General features: G+C 41.3%; 1 protein-coding gene across 2 annotated transcripts in view; it reads left to right on the top strand.

The window, feature by feature from the left end:
- The first annotated feature begins 1349 nt into the window (after positions 1-1349).
- The window catches only part of cherp (calcium homeostasis endoplasmic reticulum protein), a 22155-nt gene continuing 5172 nt past the window's right edge, over positions 1350-18332 (top strand). Inside the window, exons 1-14 of one of the 2 annotated variants that reach the window (XM_051377792.1) lie at positions 1350-1526; positions 2691-2864; positions 5230-5268; positions 7550-7719; positions 11237-11374; positions 11476-11627; positions 12737-12848; positions 14324-14413; positions 15820-16012; positions 16142-16305; positions 17105-17359; positions 17523-17718; positions 17818-18059; positions 18189-18322. In XM_051377792.1, coding sequence (XP_051233752.1) covers positions 1502-1526; positions 2691-2864; positions 5230-5268; positions 7550-7719; positions 11237-11374; positions 11476-11627; positions 12737-12848; positions 14324-14413; positions 15820-16012; positions 16142-16305; positions 17105-17359; positions 17523-17718; positions 17818-18059; positions 18189-18322 — 2084 coding nt within the window. In that variant the 5' untranslated portion in view covers positions 1350-1501. The remainder of the gene's footprint in view (positions 1527-2690; positions 2865-5229; positions 5269-7549; positions 7720-11236; positions 11375-11475; positions 11628-12736; positions 12849-14323; positions 14414-15819; positions 16013-16141; positions 16306-17104; positions 17360-17522; positions 17719-17817; positions 18060-18188; positions 18323-18332) is intronic. The other variant, XM_051377793.1, reaches the window with a different exon arrangement.

Genomic DNA, 18332 nt, shown 5'->3' with positions numbered 1-18332 from the left:
CCTGCCCTTTCAACCACTCAAAGATCCCCTCCAGACATGTTTTAGTGCATATATAAATACTCTTGAATATTTAGGGCCCGAGCACTGACCGTGCGAAGGCCCTATTGTAATGGAAGGAATTATTAGGGCCCGAGCACTGATCGTGCAAAGGCCCTATTGTAATTGGAATTATATTAGTAACAAATGAATCGCATATTTGGAGGCTTTCCCATGCTCAAAAACTCATGAAACGCAGCGCACATGTCAGTCGTGGCAAAAATTTTAATATTTTCTAGGGGGCCACAATGAGCATTGCAAAATGGCCCCTCAGGGGCCCATAAACTGTACCACCCGGGGCCCCTTTCACCGATATGCACAAAAATTGGCACAGGCGCATTGGTTGTGGAATCCAGTGAACTTCCATTACAGTTAAGGAGAACTACGTTATCACTTACACATTGGATCAGACTTCAGGGAAGAGGAACCAGAAATATGGCTTCAAGGGTTCTCCAGAACTGTTGGGAATATACAACTTTTTCAGGTAGAGGTTTTGGATGGGATATAAACAATAAAGTTAAACAATATAAACTAGACACTATTCAACACAGTCCAGCAGTTATCATCAGTAACATTCCACCATGGTTATTTCCACAACTAAAAGTTAATCTACTAATATTAGAAAAGAGAAGAGATTGGTCAGCTAAAAACTTTGATATTGAGAGATTGACTCAAGAATATTTGTCCGAAAATGATTATAACTACTTAAATATATTTACAGATGGGTCAAAACGTGAAAATAATGATGATGTAGGTGTCAGAATATACAAGCATTGCTAAAAGAATTATAGACAGGTCATCAGTATACGCAGCAGAAATGACAGTAATAATCATTAGTCTTCAGTGGGTAGAGGAGTCAAAACCAGTCAAAGTAGTAATATGTTCAGATTCAGCAGCCATACTTCAAAGTATATAGTCAGGACAAAAAGTTAGAAATGATTTAATAATGGAAATATACATGATTTGAAGAAGTAGGAAAAGTAAAAGCAGAAAAGAAGATATAATTCTAACAATGTTAGAAAGGGAAAGACAGCAGAACAGGGTGATGGATGTGGGTAGGGTTTGGAGTATAGGGGGTCTGTTGGGGATAGGGGACAAACAAATACAGATTCAAAGGGCTTTAATCAAATACTTAAATGAAACAGGTCTAATAAACAGAATATAATTTCAATATTGTCATGATTTTACACACTCCGATACAGTAGGTGGCGGCATACACATTTAACGTTGGTTTGTAGCCCGCCAGAAAACCAAACAGGAAGAAGAAAAAAACACTGATAGCGCTGTAGATTAGATGTCTTTTTTTCGTTGTGGTGTATCAGTGTAATACTTCCGGTGTTCCTTACAGCGGTAATGCAAGTGTGTTGTGTCAATTTTAGAAACAATTAATGAAACACAAAACCAGTTGACGGATTTCTGGACTATTTATTAAGGTTTAGCGCGTTCGTTGTAGCTGAAATCAAACATGGATATCCCCAACCCCCCTGAAGGTAAGCAGTAACTAGCTGCAGCGTTGTATGATTTTCATTGAACGTGAGTTAGCTAGCACACATGCTAACTAGAGCTAGTACTATAACATTACGTTACTGCTGCATTTAGCATTTCGGCTAGCGTTAGTAGCTTAATATGTTTTTACCTAAGTAACGTTAATATAAACAGGTATGGTAGACTAGTATGGGCACAGTTTGTTAGCTTTTTGTTGTTTTCGTGTGTTTTTAAAATTTGCACATTTCCACGGCTAAGTTAATTATAGCCAAGTAGCTAATGTAGACATCGCTCATATTTACTGTAACTATGTGTTATGGTTATCGCGTATGCTACAGGGAGTTAGTATGGATTAGCATCGCCTCTCCTCGGGCTACTCCACTAACATGTGTGTGTTGTTAAATAAAACATCAGCTCCCATTATCTCTGAGTCTAAACATAGTCTAGAAACAGAGCATAGTTGTTTGAGTTTCTTCGTGAAATGAAGGGGGTCAGCCTTATGTTCCCACAGCCTTATGTTCCCACAGCCTTATGTTCCCACAGCCTTATGTTCCCACATTTCTAGGACATTTTCAAAATTAGGTCTTGTGTTCCTACATTGGGTTAGGGGTTATGGGTTAGGGTTATGGGTGTAATTGGCTACCAAATTGGGAGAAAGGTGGATAAAATCTGATACAAATTTATGAAAAAGGAAAAGTGGGAACATAGGGCCTAATTTAGGAAAAGAAATCATAGAAATGTGGGAGCATAGGGCTGTGGGAACATAGGCACGCTCCCAAAAGAAGTGACGCTTTTGATCGTTTCTTCCTCTACACCATGACTCCTTGTTGCCTGTTTCCAGCAGTGTAGACATGAGTATGACATCGTTGTTTTGCTATGTGCAACAGTCAGGAAAACATGCTGGCATCGATAAAAGGAATTGATTAGCTCGGAGGCATACAATTCTTATGGATCGGAAAATTTGGAACTAGTTCTCGATTACCATCCGTACTTTTGACCTGCTTTTTAAATCTAACTCTAACCTTTCTTTATCTGAAATAGTATATAGCCTAATACATACAAACACAAAAAAACACAATGTTTTTCTCTCTATCTTTTGGAATTTATTGTCATTGCAGCTTTCTAGCTCTGAATGTATTTTCCCCCTCTTCTTCTCTCTCCTGCTGCAGATCAAGAACTGAGGAATGTCATTGATAAGCTGGCCCAGTTTGTTGCCCGGAACGGGCCAGAGTTTGAAAAGATGACAATGGAGAAACAGAAGGACAACCCCAAGTTCTCCTTCCTCTTTGGGGGCGAATACTTCAGCTACTACAAGTGCAAACTTGCTATGGAGCAACAGCAGCGTATGTAGTTAAAGGGACAGTCCATCATAAAACCATGTGCACAGAGATATTTGTTTAATGTTGGAATGTTCAGTTAATTTTGTATTCAAGATCATTAGGTCCTTTCCCAGTTCTGTAGAAGCCTTCATGAAATTAATGAAAATAATTAATTGAAATGCAGCTTGTACAGTTGAATAAATGAGAACAGTAAGTGACATGTAATTAATCTGAACATGTAACATCAACACACATGCCCTGTTATAACTTAATTAGAACATCTTGTGCAGCCAGATACAGGAAGTCCTGGCTGCATTATTTCCTGCTTTTGGAGAAGCTGTTGATTGAACTCTCCAACATTATATTAATAATGTGTATTCTGTTTTAGAGTGGATTTTTCCTTTGCGTTTATAGGCATCCAAAGCCTGCCTTTGTACATCCCTTTCAAGGAAATATTGTTACCTACTTCACTGTACTTATGTGTGACAGAGGGTAGCTCGTAAAGTCTGCTGGCATGTCGGCTGTGTTCTACAGTAGAGCACCAGCTGTACAACCACAAACTGCCTCCATCTTCTAGGCAGTGTTTTCACTGCATAGCCATGTGGAGCTGACCAGTGCTGAACTGAACTTGGATTTCACTCTTAATTTGAAACAAGACTAGGGCTACGTATGAAACAATACCCAGAGAAATCCACCAGTTTGAGTACAGTGTTTCATAAGTGATAAAAATAGGACCCAGTTTGTAGTAAGCCAGAATCTTTCTTCAACATCTGACATGTGCTTTATTATTCTCTGTCCTCTGCACTGTGTGTGTGTGTGTGTGTGTGTGTGTGTGTGTGTGTGTGTGTGTGTGTGTGTGTGTGTGTGTGTGTGTGTGTACGTACATCATGATACAAGCAGGACAGAGCTAAATGTATTCTTATGTGCTAAAGAAGACATACTGTATTTCCAGAAGTCTGTGCAACATCTGCATTGTAATGCACTGCTGTGTTAATGAACCCAACCCTGTGTTCGGCCAGCAAATAACGCCACTTTTTCTCTACAACTTCTATCTAAAAGAATAGCGGTCTTAAATAGTGCTAGAAGAAAACCCTTAATTAAACTGAAGTTAAACATAAATGATTAATACAACATTTCTAAAGCACACACCCTATTTTTCTTGATTAAATCTTTCTAGCTGTAAGAGAGTGCCAGATAACACAAATTGTCACTCACGTCACCTCCATATCTGATGAGTCAAATGTTTAACTGAATACGTAAATTAATAATACAGTGAGTTAAATTAATATTACAGTGAGTTAAATAATTTTAATAGCTGAATTAAGATTCTGTTCTGTTCAAGTCAAACAGAGTCCGGGTGCTGCTATTGTCAGGGTCCCATGCATCCTGAAAAATCTGGAAATTTAGAGATTATTTTTTCAGTCAGGGAAACACCTGGAAATTCATTAAAATTACCAAATATCCTGGACATAATATATTCTGTTCTGTAAAATATTTTAGCCTGTTCTGTAAATCAATGTTATGGCCAGAAGAAAACTGTAGTCAGTTTGCAATGCAGAAAAATTGCTGTGATGAGAACAGCTAGGTGTGCCACAAAAGCGATCTAATGCAGAGTGTCCATTAAATGGTGACCACTTAGGCTGATCACCGTCTGTGAACAAGTTCTGACCTGTATTGTTAAGAAAAAAATCCTGGAAAATGTCCTGGAAAACAATTTGTTAAAATGAGTGGGAACTCTCTATTGTACGTGCTGTCTCAAGGCTGGCTGCTGTGGAAAAGGTCTATACACTCCTTTTTATTGCTCTTGTAATCTGCAAGGATGCTAGACACTGGATGTGACAAGTTGTATATTGCATTAACAGCATTGTGAACACTATTAAACACACATTTCACCAAGCTTTAAGTGGCTGAAACAAAATAGGAAAGGTCTGTAAATACTGTCTCTGCCAGTATTTACAAGCTGTGAAAAGATGCAGTTAAAAGTGTTAAAAAATGTTACACACTGGAGCTTTAAATGTGGTTTGGTTTTTGTAACAACTACAAAGCTAAACCAACTGATTAGTATGCCAGTATAGACGTAAAGTAAGTCTTAAATTACAGTCATAATGGTCCTAAAAATGTCTTAAATGTAGGCTGTTGAAATCTGCAGAATACAAATCAGCAAAGTCATTTAAACTGTAGTATGTATTTAGTCATAGCTTTGACTCATCAGACTATTTGCCACTTATGTAGAGGCAGCCAGAGGTTCTTAATGCTCATATAGGTCTTGGTCACTGAATGATGGTCAGCCTGGTAATAATAGCACAGTGTAGTGCAGGGTTGCATAGAGTTCTTGTGTCAGTCATGTCATACTACTGAAATGCATTAAAGTTTGTTTTTCTCCACTTAGATCCCTCTACCCACGATGGGGAGGAATATAAATCTGAAGGTATTTATGTGGAACCAGATTTGCTAGACAAATTCAAAATCCCAGTTGGAAAGTCCCATTTTATTTTTGCAAATTTTTGCTGGACATTGTCACACCTATGCTTTAAAACTCTTTTTGTTTTCAGTTCCGTTTTTTTCATTTCTTAATTTTATGAGTTTGTGCTTAATTGTGTTGACTGAAGATATTGCAGGCACATCTTCTTGATGCATATCTTCTCAGGTTTGCTCAGACAAACAGAATGAGGAACCTGGTGACATGTCTGTGAGCCTTGTTGTTTAATCTGTGTCTGAAATCCTCCTTTCATGATTTAGGGAATCTGTATCATAACCCTTCCTAAGTCCCGCCTTATTTTGCTATGTGCCCCAAAAACAGTTGAGCAAGCCTAGGTCAGATCCTTGGTTAGCTTTCTCCTTTCCTGTACTTAGATATGCTATGTCCTAGGCTCGTCTGTGTTGAAAAAACCTCCACATTTTGAAGATAGTTAAAAGATAAAAGATATGCTGCTGCTCAAAAGTTTGGGGTTACCTGCCATAAAAGCTTGATAGGGTACAGTCAGATGGTTAAGAGGATATTCTATATCTGAATGGTCTTTCATACTTGAAGGTTGTAGAAAGTCCTCTTTACAAATAGATGTTATTTTGTATGAAGGGTTTTGCAACAAAAGTTATATTTTGTAAATTTTTTAACAAAACAATGGTTCCACCAGTCTATATAAAAGATGAGCGACAGTTAAATAAGAATATAAGATATCAGCAGTCAGTGGTAAAACAAACTGGAAGCTTAGCATCTGTGCAGTTTTAAACAGGAATAGATTCCGGTTTCAAGAGCTCAATAATGTCTGTAACAACAATTAAAAAGCCTGTGGCTTTAGCAAAGCTATTCTTAAAAATTAAAAATAGTAACTGAAGGTACGTGTAAGATTAGAACTATTGAATATCAACTGAACACACTATGGACTAACAGATCAGTTTAAACCTGTTTAATCTTTAGTCTCTCTAACAGACTGCAAAGGGCCCAAAAAATGGTTCCCAGAGTCCAGTTGCACTGTTGTGGTTTATAATGACCTCAGTGCCTGTAAAGGCCAGGACACACCAAACCGACGGCTGACCGTCGGCAGAAAAGCAGGGGCTGTGTGCCCGCTCCCGGTCGGTGTGCCGACCACCTGCCACTGCAGGTGCTGTGTTTGGTTGTTTTCGGTTTTTGTGGCGTGGTTTTGTTCAGAGGCATTTTTTTGACCGACTCGGGAGACTGGAGCCGACTGATCACTCCGACTGCTTTTCTGCCGACGGTCGGCCGTCGGGTTGGTGTGTCCTGGCCTTTACACTTTTCTGGACTGGAAAACAAAGTCAGAATGGAAGGGTATTTTGGGGGAAAATGGTTCCAACAGTGTTCTCCCCAGTCATGCAGCACTGTCGGGACAAGTTTTAATAATTTAATTATTCATCTTTTGAAATGATTCCAAATGTAAATGATTCATAATAATGGTATAGGAATTGAAATAGCCATTATTGATGGAAAGACGAAAACATCTATAACTGGTGACCAAAACCATTTGAGCGTTAGTTTATATATAGTCAGCTAGAGTGTATATTGTCAGCTAGAGTGTATATTGTCAGCTAGCATTCACTGAGCTTAATGAAACACATTGAAAGAAGATTTTATATTGCCAGTATAATAAATAATTCCTTGATCTTGGGACAGCTCTTGTTAGAAATAAATTGTTTAATTAATTTTTTACTTACAGCTTGATTTGTAGAATTATGTTTAGCATAAGATAGATTTATTGGTTGTAAAATATTTTCATCTCTTGGAAATGTGATTTGATTTAATATCATTGTGCAACCCAGCTGTAGTTGAGTGACCTAATCCTTTCTGTTCTTTGTTTGAAAAAAAAGTTCTTCTGATTGTTCATGACTTTAGCGGATGCCAACATATTTTGTTTCAGCAGCTGCAATAATCAGGGGATTGTGGACAGTGGTTGTTAATATTGGTTGCATTTCTTTTTAATTCTGTTCACTTTTCTGCTTTGTTCCTGGAACATTTTATCTGTTTGCTGTATGTAAGCTGTTAAATCTTACTTCCCCTGTAGAGGTCACTTTGATTAAAATAGTGAATATCTGCCTTGTGTATGATGTATGGAATATATATTTCTCTTTGGTCATCTGCATCACATCAGCAGTTATACAGCCTCAACCCCCCCAGCCTCAGCCCTGAAATCAAATCTTTATCAAACCTCCAGACTTTTTTATTCCCTGCTGTATTTCTGCTGCTGTTTTTCCAGAAATATACAACCCTGGTGCCAAAGACATGGTTGATATTCCTCCTCCACCAATGCAGATGATTGCCCCGCCTCCAATTCCTCCACCTGCTGCTTCCTCCATTGACGAGCTCATCCAACAGAGCCAGTGGAATCTGCAGCAGCAGGAGCAGCATCTGCACACACTAAGACAGGTACTGAGCAGGAAATACAGAGAACATCTATGTATCCCTATGCTTTTTGCTTGAATTTTTTATCAAATTATTTAATTAATTAATTATTATCAAAGGCCCAAACCCTAATTAATTTAAACTCGTATAGAAGAGTAACCCTATTTCAACAAACAAGACATGGATCAGACGTTTTTTTTACGGAGATAAGTGAGTAGAGCTTCAGCAATTATTAGCTATTAAATTACCTACCGACTATTCCGATAGTCGATTAATCGTGTCGAGTCTTTTCAATGTCCATTTCCGCTCCTCAAATGTGAATATTTTCAGCTTTCTTTAGTCCTCTATGACAGTTAACTGAATATCTTTGCATTGTGGACAAAACAAGGTATTTGACATTGATAAACATTTTCACAATTTTCTGACATTTTACAGAGTAAAACCACTAATTGATTAATGTAGAAAATGTTCATGTATGGACCTTCATCTTCTGGTCTTCCCTGACGAGAACGTTGGCTCGGCAACTATTTTGTCTCTCTCCTGTTAAGTCCTGCTACACTTTCCCCTTTCAGACTGGAGAAAAACTCACACCCAACACTAGGGGTGGGTATTGTTAAGAACCTCACGATTCTATTCGATTTTGATTCTTTAGGTCACAATTCGATTCGATTTCGATTCGATATTGATTTAAATGCTTAGATATCGATTCAGTAATAAGTAGAATTAAAGCTGCAAGCAGCGTTGAGCGGGACCTCGCACTCCACGCAACTCGGGGCGTGCTGCGGCCACGTCGCATGCCGTCGTTACACCAAAACATGACATTTCACGTAAATCAGCTCAAAACTGCCACGCAGTGCTTACTTCCTGTTGCCAGTAGGTGGCGCTATCACTATGTCTTAATATTGTCATGTAGAAAAGTTCAGGGCGGGACTGTTATAACACACGTGAAGTTTCATTGAGATTGGACCACGTACGCTGAAGTTATGAGGACGTGTTCAGGGCGAGACTGTTAAAGAATATATTAAGTTTATTGGAGATTGGACATTGCACACTGAAGTTATGAGTGTTGTTTTATGGCGAATCGGCTGAATTCGACAAGTCGTCACCAGCACGGTCATTTCACGTAACTCAGCTCAAAATCGCCATGCAGCGCTTACTTCCTGTTGCCAGTAGGTGGCGCTATCACTATGCCTGAATGTTGTCATGTAGACAAACGCCGAAAGTGAAACTTTAAATCAAAATGGCCGACTTCCTGTGGGATTTCGGGTATGGGTCCAAGAGGCTTTTTTGTACGTCCCGGCATGTTACACGTGCCTACCGAGTTTCGTACATATCGGTGAAACATGGCGCCAGGGCTGCTGTTTTTTTTTATCCTGTAGGGGACGCTACAAACACGACTTTTGGTATGTGAGCTTCAGGCCCCACTCTACACGTGCCCTGTGAATTTCATATTCATAACTATTACGGTCTCTGCACAGTGATTTACCATGCCACCACAGTGCCACCTGGTGGCGGATTGTTGACACATTTTTTTAGTGAATCTCAGGGAGCCATGGGGAAGGATCGAGTTTCAAGTACCAAGTTTCATCTTAATCACACATACCGTTGTAGAGATATAAACTTCTTCATTTTAAAGTGGATACAAGCTTTTTGAATGTGCGACAAACTATGCAGAAGTTATTAGCCTAAACGCACTTTTTATGATAAATGTGCCACCTAGAGGCCGACCTGAAAGTGACGCATAGAATATAAAATTTTTCACGAGGCCTGACCACTTTGCCAAATAAAATTGAGTTTTCGTATATGTTCAGGGGGGCAAAAACGCAGTCGAAGTGGCCTAAAAATAATAATAGGTAAGAAATTGAGCAAAAACAATAGGTACCTCCAGCAGTCGCTGACTCGGTCCCTAATTACACAAACAATTCATTAGAGTACCTGTTGATAATTTTAAAAGCTTCGGGACAGCGACTTCCGTCATGTGTTTGCGTGTTGGTATGGGGTATCGTGGTTTCTAGTGTGTATACCATCTTCTTATAACCCCCGTTTTCCACGACACTGTACGGTCGTAGGTCCTTAAATATGAAGACGGCCGCAGACTCCGTTATCTTCTTTGTGCAGGCAGAGTTTGGTGGCGTTTGCAAAGGAAGGATCTGTCAAGTTGCGTCTGTTTTGAATCCACAGGCTGGTTTAATACTGTTGCTACCTGCTTAGGTTGCCATGTTGTTGTTGTTGTGTGGTTGAGTGCGGCCTCCTTCTGTACAACGCAAATCACACATGGGTGTTGCTCACCGAGCCCCCACTGGCCAGGGGCTTGAATCGATTCAGAGGATTTAATGAATCGATATTGAATTGGGAAAAAATATATTGCAATGCATTGATGAATCGATATTTTTACCCACCCCTTCCCAACACCCACTAACATCTGGCTTCAAGGATACAATTGGTATTCCCTTCCATGTAAAATGACTCTACAATAGAGCTGCAACCACTAGTCGATTAATAGATTAGTTGTCATCTATGATATTAATTGCTAACTATTATGGCAACTGATTAATCACTTTTAGTCATTTTTGAAGGACAAATGTTGGTTCCTTTAGACCTCTGTGTCAGTAAACCGAATATTTGTGGGTTTGTGTTGTGGACAAAACGAGACATTTGATGCCTTCCAGCTATGACGCACATTGAAGTTCTGGACGTTGCCACGGAAAGAGTCGGCACTGTTTGCAACTGTTGTTGTTGTTGTGTTAACAATAGGGATGTCAGATTTGGTTTGCTCAGAGCTATGGAATAATCATCCTTTTTGCTAACTGCATCTCAACCTTTTTTACCCTCAGCTGTGTTAATACTGCAGGTTTTGGACTTGTTTTTTAAACAAAAAGATGTGAATTTATCAGTTATCTTATTGGTGTCAGCCATGAGAAGCAAATCATTATTGGTTATTGTATTGTTGGGAAAAAAATCCATATCATGCATCCTTAGGAAATTATAAATAGTAAATGGACTTTACTTGTATAGGCTTTCTAGTCTTCTGACCACTCATAGCGCTTTAACACTACACCGCATTCACCCTTTTACACACATTCACTCAGTGATGGCAAAGCCCATCAAACGGGACTAACTCATTCACACACATTCATCCACCAATACACAGGGCTGTGTGCAATTTGGGGTTGAGTATCTTGCTCAAGGATATTTCGGCATGCGTTGGGAGGAGCCGTGAATCGAACTGCCAACCTTCCGCAAACCTTAGTTTACCTGCGTTTTAAAAAAAACAAATGCACAAATTTGGGGCTAAAAAAAGGTATTGGGGGCAAGGGTATTAGAGCTGGTGCCCCATTTACCAAGGCTGGGTCCTTGCTGCAGTGGCCCAGGGTTTGAATCTGACCCTTTGCCCCCCACCCCCAGGGTCACAGGTTGGAATCGACCCCATGGCTGTTAGTTACAGCAAGGACTTTGGTACATGGAGTGCCAGCTCCAGGTGAGCTACCGGGGTCCCCAATAGCATTTTCTAATACTTTTTTCTCTGCCTTTCTGAATATAGGAACAAGTGACTGCAGCCATAGCTCTGGCTATGGAGCAGCAGACCCAAAAACTGCTGCTGGAAACTCAGTTGGACATCACAGAATTTGACAACCTGTTGCAGCCCATCATAGACACCTGTACCAAAGATGCTATCTCTGTAAGTCTTCCATCTTGGAGTTTTTCTAGGGGTGCTTATAGTTTCCTAAAATAATTGAAGAAAAGCTTTACACCTCACTTATGTGTTTGTCCGTCTCTCAGGCTGGTAAGAACTGGATGTTCAACAATGCCAAGACTCCACCGCACTGTGAACTGATGACGTCACATCTCCGCAACCGCATCACTGCTGATGGAGCGCATTTTGAGCTCCGGCTACATCTGATCTATTTAACCAATGATGTTCTCCATCACTGGTACACAAACCTAAATGCATACATAAACACATGTAGCTCACTTGACCCGTACTCTTTGTTCATTAGATGCTATAATGTCATTAGCCTTCTAGGGAGTTATAAAGTAAACCTTCTGAGTAAACCTTCATTAACATGTTCTCTGATTACAAGAACACATACTGTACAGTGTTTCCTGTAGGATTTTTTTTAGCAGTGGGGGCAGGCCCGTCCGAGCACAACCCCCCCCCGTCCAGTCAAGCCGGCAAACGTTATACGTATGAAACAGAACTGACACTTCGCTGCGACACAAACAAATATATTTACCGTTTTAATGTTTCCAGATGTTTGATATCAGGACGTTGAGCTGAGAACTGACAAGTTGAACGTTATCCAATTAAAACAGACCCACCGCGGTGACGTTTTTGGTGGAGCTGTTAGTTTAATAGTCTACTTGGAAGAAAGCAAACGTGTTGACAATAAGCTACATCAACACAACAGTATGTGGAGTTAAACTGGACAGCCCCAATAACCTCTGAATAGTTCTACTTGTTGTTAAATTGCAATGCGAGCGGCAGCCAACGGGGATGCATTATGTCGGCAGGATCATTTAAAAGGCAACCGTGATTACATTGTGCGTCTGCCCCATTTCTGATACCGTGGCGGTAGAAATGTAACAGCGGCGAGCCGCCGCTCCAAAATCAACATAGAGGAAACACTGCTGTACCTGTGCAAGTATAAAAACCACTAACTGTGTCTAAAACTGTATTAATCATTGAACAAACATAGGTTTAGGGTATTAGGGAGCCATTGCTAATTAATTAACATTTATATTTGACCAAATTGAATGTGTTTATTAAATACATTTAGGTACAGTGAAACTGTGATTAACACGTCTCGACTCAGTCAAATTTCTCCTTTCCTGTACTTAGATATGCTATGTGCTAGGCTACCCTATGTTGAAAAGACAACCACATTTTGAAGCTAAAAATATATATTAGTAGTTCTTGTATCAAATGTATTTAGGCATTAAAAATGGACTTTGTGGGAAGATTTAGTGAGAAGATGATTTTGGAGCAGCTTTCAGGATATTCCTTTTCCAACGTGATGTGTGTTTTAATGTGTCCTGCCAGCCAGCGGAAGCAGCAGAAAGATTTGTTGGCAGCGCTGCAGAAAGTTGTGGTTCCCATCTACTGCACCAGCTTTCTGGCTGTAGAGGAAGAGAAACAGCAGAAGATCACTCGGGTAAACACCTTCTGACTTTAAAAGCACATATACCGATCAGCCATAATATTATGAGCACTGACAGGTGAAGTGAATAACACTCATGTGGTTATCATGGCACCTGTCAGTAGGTGGGATATATTAGGCAGCAAGTGAACACTTTGTCCTCAAAGTTGATGTGTTAGAAGCAGGAAAAATGGGCAGCTTGAGGATTGGAGCGAGGGCCAAATTGTAATGGCTGGATGCTCTTGTAGGGTGTTCCCAGTCTGCAGTGGTCAGTACCTATTAAAAGTGGTCCAAGGAAGGAAAAGTGGTGAACCGGCAGGGCTCCAGAGTGCGACCAATTTGGTCAAACATTTTTAAGAGTGCGACTAATAATTTTTCTAGGTCGCACTGGTGCACCTGACGCTGCCCGGGTGAAAACATAACACAGTTTATTTTGCAAGCGCATCATCTCTCTGTGTTCTCCTGTGACCGAACTCACACACTCATGGTAGGATCATATCGTTTTCTAAACCAATAAGAGACAGAGCTCGGGCAGGTCTTTGCCTCTGATTGGCTGTGGTCCTGTTCACCGCGCTAAGTTGTGTGTGTTTAAAAATTGCCTAGCCCCGGTCCTTCGGCGACAGCATCAGACTCGGAACCAGAGGAGGAGACAACCGAGTCTGGGATAGAGCCCGGCTCCGAGGCCCAAATTAAAAAGGCCAAAATATATTCCTTCAGACAGGACTGGCTGAAACAAGTTCCCTGGCTGAGGAACAACAAAGGACGTAACGCAATGCACTGCGTGTACTGTCAGGAGTGCGGTCAGAATAAGGCCGGAAATGGTGCATTCGTGAGCGGGTCAACAACGTTTTGTATCGAAACTTTAAAAAAAACATAACATGTCTAAAAATACACGATATGCCGTGAAAAGTGTGTAGAGAAAGTTGCCCCTCTCCCAGCTGCATTTCAGCAGCAGGTAGTAGTAATCATTATTATCATTAATAATTATTCCACTTGAAATGTTTGAGTTTGAAATGTTCAAGTTCAGTGAAGCACTTTAAACACTTTATTTTTCTTTTTATATATAATTGTGCTTCAAATAAAGACAAGCATTTCTCTACACCTTATTCTTGTTTAAAAATCATTCACATTATATGAAAGTTATGGAGAGCAATAACCTTATGGCGTTAAAGGCGACGCAACGAAAAATTTGGGTGCACCTACATTTTGTGCAGAGTTAGGCACACCAGTGCAACCAATGCAAAAAGTTAGTCTGGAGCCCTGACCGGAGACACGGTTATGGGTTGCAAAGCCTCACTGATGTACGTGGGGAGTGAAGGCTACTGTAGCTCAAATTGCTGAAAAAGAGAGAGAACACTGTCATTGTGTAGAGTTTAGCTTAGTTCTGGTCTTCATTTATTTAATTTGAAAGCTAGGAAGAGTCTGTACTGTTGTCCCTGAGTCTAAAGTTATTTTTCTCTGATTCTTCCCACCCCCGTCCTCCTCTGTAGTTGTTGCAACTTTGGGAGAAGAATGGGTACTTTGATGAGGAGACCATTCAGCAGCTTCAGAATCCAGCACTGGGCCTCGGCCAGTACCAAGTGAGTGGAATAACACGCAGTAACCACACACCAATTTATGCACTGCACGGTGTTGCTGTGCGTGCAATACAATGTAAAGTTTTGTTTTCGAGCTGGTTTGCTAAATAGGCTAATGTAGCTAACAATAACAGTAGCCCGCCACTGCCCCTGGTGGCTCGAGAGAAACGCCACAGCACTTGTTGAAATTGAAATGGCAAAATATTATTGAAATGTAAGTCTTGCAATAACGGAATTACTTGAGATGTTAGTGTTTCTGTAGAAAAACGTATTATTATTTCACATTAAGCTTGTTTAGATGAGCCACAACCAATAACAACACAGCTGCTGCACTTCTTTCCGACTTGTAATGCCCGAAGACAAACTGGAACGCTGTAAGTTGTACAAGCCAGGCAATGACGTCACGTTCTCGCGGCAGAACAACTCGGGTTCCAAGTTCATGAGACAAATGGAAAGCAGCATTAGCCCTGCCTGCAGCCTAAAGCACCCTTTACTTTTTTTTCCAGGATGTTATCATCATAATATACTGGAAAAAAACGCTTTTTTGGCCATTATCCAACACTATGACTATTAGGGATGCACAATATGGATTTTTTTTTTGCTGTTACGATAACTGATAATTACCTGCTTCTCATGGTTGATACTGATAAGATAACCGATAATTTCATTTTTGTTTTTTTTAAAGAGGTTTATAACCTGTAGTTTTTAGAAGAATTGACTCTGTTTTTTGTTTTCCTCAGTGAAGTTACACACCAATAGACATAGACAATCCACCAGAAGCTCATTGGTTTAGCTGATATTGGGCTTCAGGTGATTGTCATTGCACCATGTGACAAAACTTTTTATCAGTCCTCTGTATTCTGTAAGTGAAGATCGCATGTTTCTCAAGGGGAACTTAATACCTTTTGCCAAAAGCCTTCAAAGTCTTCACTAAATATGTCATGAGTCTGGAAGGATATCGATGTAAACTGAAAGGATACAACTGCGAGCCGGTAATTCATTTGTTCGTTTGTTTTCTTAAAGACTTTATTATTATTGGACTTCAAACCTCAATTCAGTTACAGATATGCAGAGGAGATGAAAAACTGCAGAATTTTAATGTATTAATTAGTCTATATTAATTGTTTGCACAACGTTAACAAGCTACACTAATATAAATATATTGACAGCAATAAACAGCGGGGGGTGTTCGGACGGGCCTGCCCCCACTGCTAAAAAAAATCCTACAGGAAACACTGCAGTCTCACTTCCACTTAGTGCCAGTTGCACCTGGTTTACAGCAATGGCTATGTTCACCAAAATTAGGTTGTACCCAGGCATTTTGCTTGCATTTCGCCCTATTTCAGGAAAATAAAGCCCTAATTACACAGCAACAGTCTCACATTTGACCCCCTTGTCCTCTTTCTCAGGCATCTCTGATAACAGAGTATGCTGCGGTGGTGCAGCCGATCCAGCTGGCCTTCCAGCAGCAGATCCAGGCTTTGAAGACCCAGCACGAAGAGTTTGTTGCCAGCTTGAAGCAGCAACCACAGCCTGCCCCTGTAGCACAACTATCTACCCCCGCCGAGGCTGAAAAGGCCCCAGCTATGACCACACAAGCTGGTGAGAAGACACTCACTTAACCAAACCAGAGGCTCAAACTGGTCAACAGATTTGAGAAAAACCATATAACAGTTGTGCTGTACATACTGCATGTCTGTGCTGTAATGTGTCAGTGTGCATTGTGTGCAGGTGATGTTAAGCCTCCCATGTCTGGTCCTCCTCCTGGGGAGTTTGATGCTGCTTCATCCAGACCACAGGACCCCAGCAACCCCAGTGGACCCTCAGATATCTCCTCCAACAAGCCTGCGTGGTATGACCCCCAGCACATAGGCCCCTGGAACCCCAACCAGCCGGTAAAGGCCTACATGTTTCAGTGTGTATGTGTGCATACTTGTGGTGGAGGGTGGTGCCCTTGTTCCACCCTCCCTAGTGATAGGTCTTGCCCAGAACTACAGAGCTCCCTGCTCTAGGTTTGTGCAGAATATGTGGGACCTCAGGCAAAGCTCACTGCCTTTCTGACAAGGGATGTCACAAGAACCGATACTTGGGTACCAAGACGATGCCAAAGTTCAGAAACAGTACTCGATTTTCTACAATGCTGAGGTACCAGGAATTCAGTTCTTCCAGACCTGATGCGGCATCATATACACCTACAAGTATTCTAGTCTGCCATGACCATTTTTGCGTTGCCATCAACACAAACTCAAACACAAACCACAAAACTATAAATGTGATAGAAATGTAGGGCAGTGCAACTCCAGTCTGCCTGTCCCTACATGGTTCACTAGGCTTTTATAACTGAACTTGAGCAGGAAGCTGAGACTGGGTGGAAATGTGTTGTTTTCACATCACAGATGGTTAAGAAAGGCATTAAAACGTGAAATCATTTATTTATTGGCAGAGAGTTATATGATAATGAAACCATTAGCTTAAGAGTGCAACACAAACAGACAGCAGGAAAGCACATGTTGAGTTGTTTTTTTTATTTATTACTTGAAAGGTAAAACTTAGTTTGTAATGTTCAAATGTTTTAATAAAGGAGTTTATGCTGAAGAGCATGGGATTTACAATTTTTTACTGTGCTATAGGGAATTGTGAAATTTCACACTGGTATTGTGACGTCCCTATTTTCTGACTTTTGTCCTTCCCCAGCCTCCTTTTGACCCAAACCAGCCTCCCCCTCCGTGCCCTCCATGGAACAGCCACGAGGGGATGTGGAACGACCAGAGAGACCAAGGGAACTGGAGTGGAGGTCCACCCAGAGAAGGAGGTCCTTGGAGTGGTCCAGGTGGCACTGACCCAGGCCCCCCATCTTGGAACTCGTATGACCAACAGCCACCATGGGGGAACCAGCCTGACCAGCCTCCGTGGGGCCAGAGGGAGCCCCCATTTCCACCACGCATGCAGGCATGTGACAGATTATTACTGTGGTTTGATTTAATTTTTTTTATTTGATTGGAGACTGTAATTCCAGTAAACCCTATTCTAAATCTGACTTTGAACGTTTTTTTTCTGGATGGATATGTTTTGGCTGCTCATTTACATGAATGACTATATTGCATTTTTACAGAGACCTCCCCATTTCAGAGGGCCCTTCCCTCCCCACCAGCAGCCACCTCCTTTCAACCAACCACCACCACCACCACACAATTTCGGACGCTTCCCGCCACGATTCATGCAGGACGACTTTCCTCCCAGACACCACTATGACAGGCCGCCATACACCCCACACCGTTTTGACTACACTCAGGGAGATTATCCTGGAGGTGCAAAGTGATTGATCAGTAAATTAAATGCATCTGTAAAGCTACTTGGTTTTGCACCTGTAATTATATTTAATTACTTTTCTTGTGTACAATATCCAGACATGCCAGGTCCTCCTCCCCATCACCATCCCAATCAGAGGCTCCCTCCCCCAGGTATGGGGCCTGAACATCCTCCCTGGAGTGGAGGCCAGCACCCGGATTTTGGCCCACCCCCACACGGCTTCAACGGCCATTCACCCCACATGCGTCATCGGCAGCATCCGGTCCAAGATGACCCCAGTCTTGTGCCCAACGTACCCTACTTTGACCTGCCAGCTGGTCTCATGGCCCCACTGGTCAAAGTGAGTCATCTGCTTCTGGTTTAAAGACAAGAGTGTGAAAATGAATGTTAGGAAGTACAAATTTCCAAATCCGTGATAGTTTTCAAATCAGTCAAGCCATGTCTCATGATCCTCCTTGTACTTGCTCAGCTTGAGGACTGTGATTACAAACCTCTGGACCCTAAAGACATCCGACTGCCCCCTCCCATGCCTCCTAGTGATCGACTACTAGCCGCTGTGGAAGCTTTCTATAGCCCTCCATCCCATGATCGGCCTAGGAACAGGTACACACAC

Source organism: Dicentrarchus labrax, unplaced genomic scaffold, assembly GCF_905237075.1.
Source record: "Dicentrarchus labrax unplaced genomic scaffold, dlabrax2021, whole genome shotgun sequence".
NCBI lineage: Eukaryota > Metazoa > Chordata > Actinopteri > Moronidae > Dicentrarchus > Dicentrarchus labrax.
This window is presented reverse-complemented; position numbering and strand designations above follow the sequence as displayed.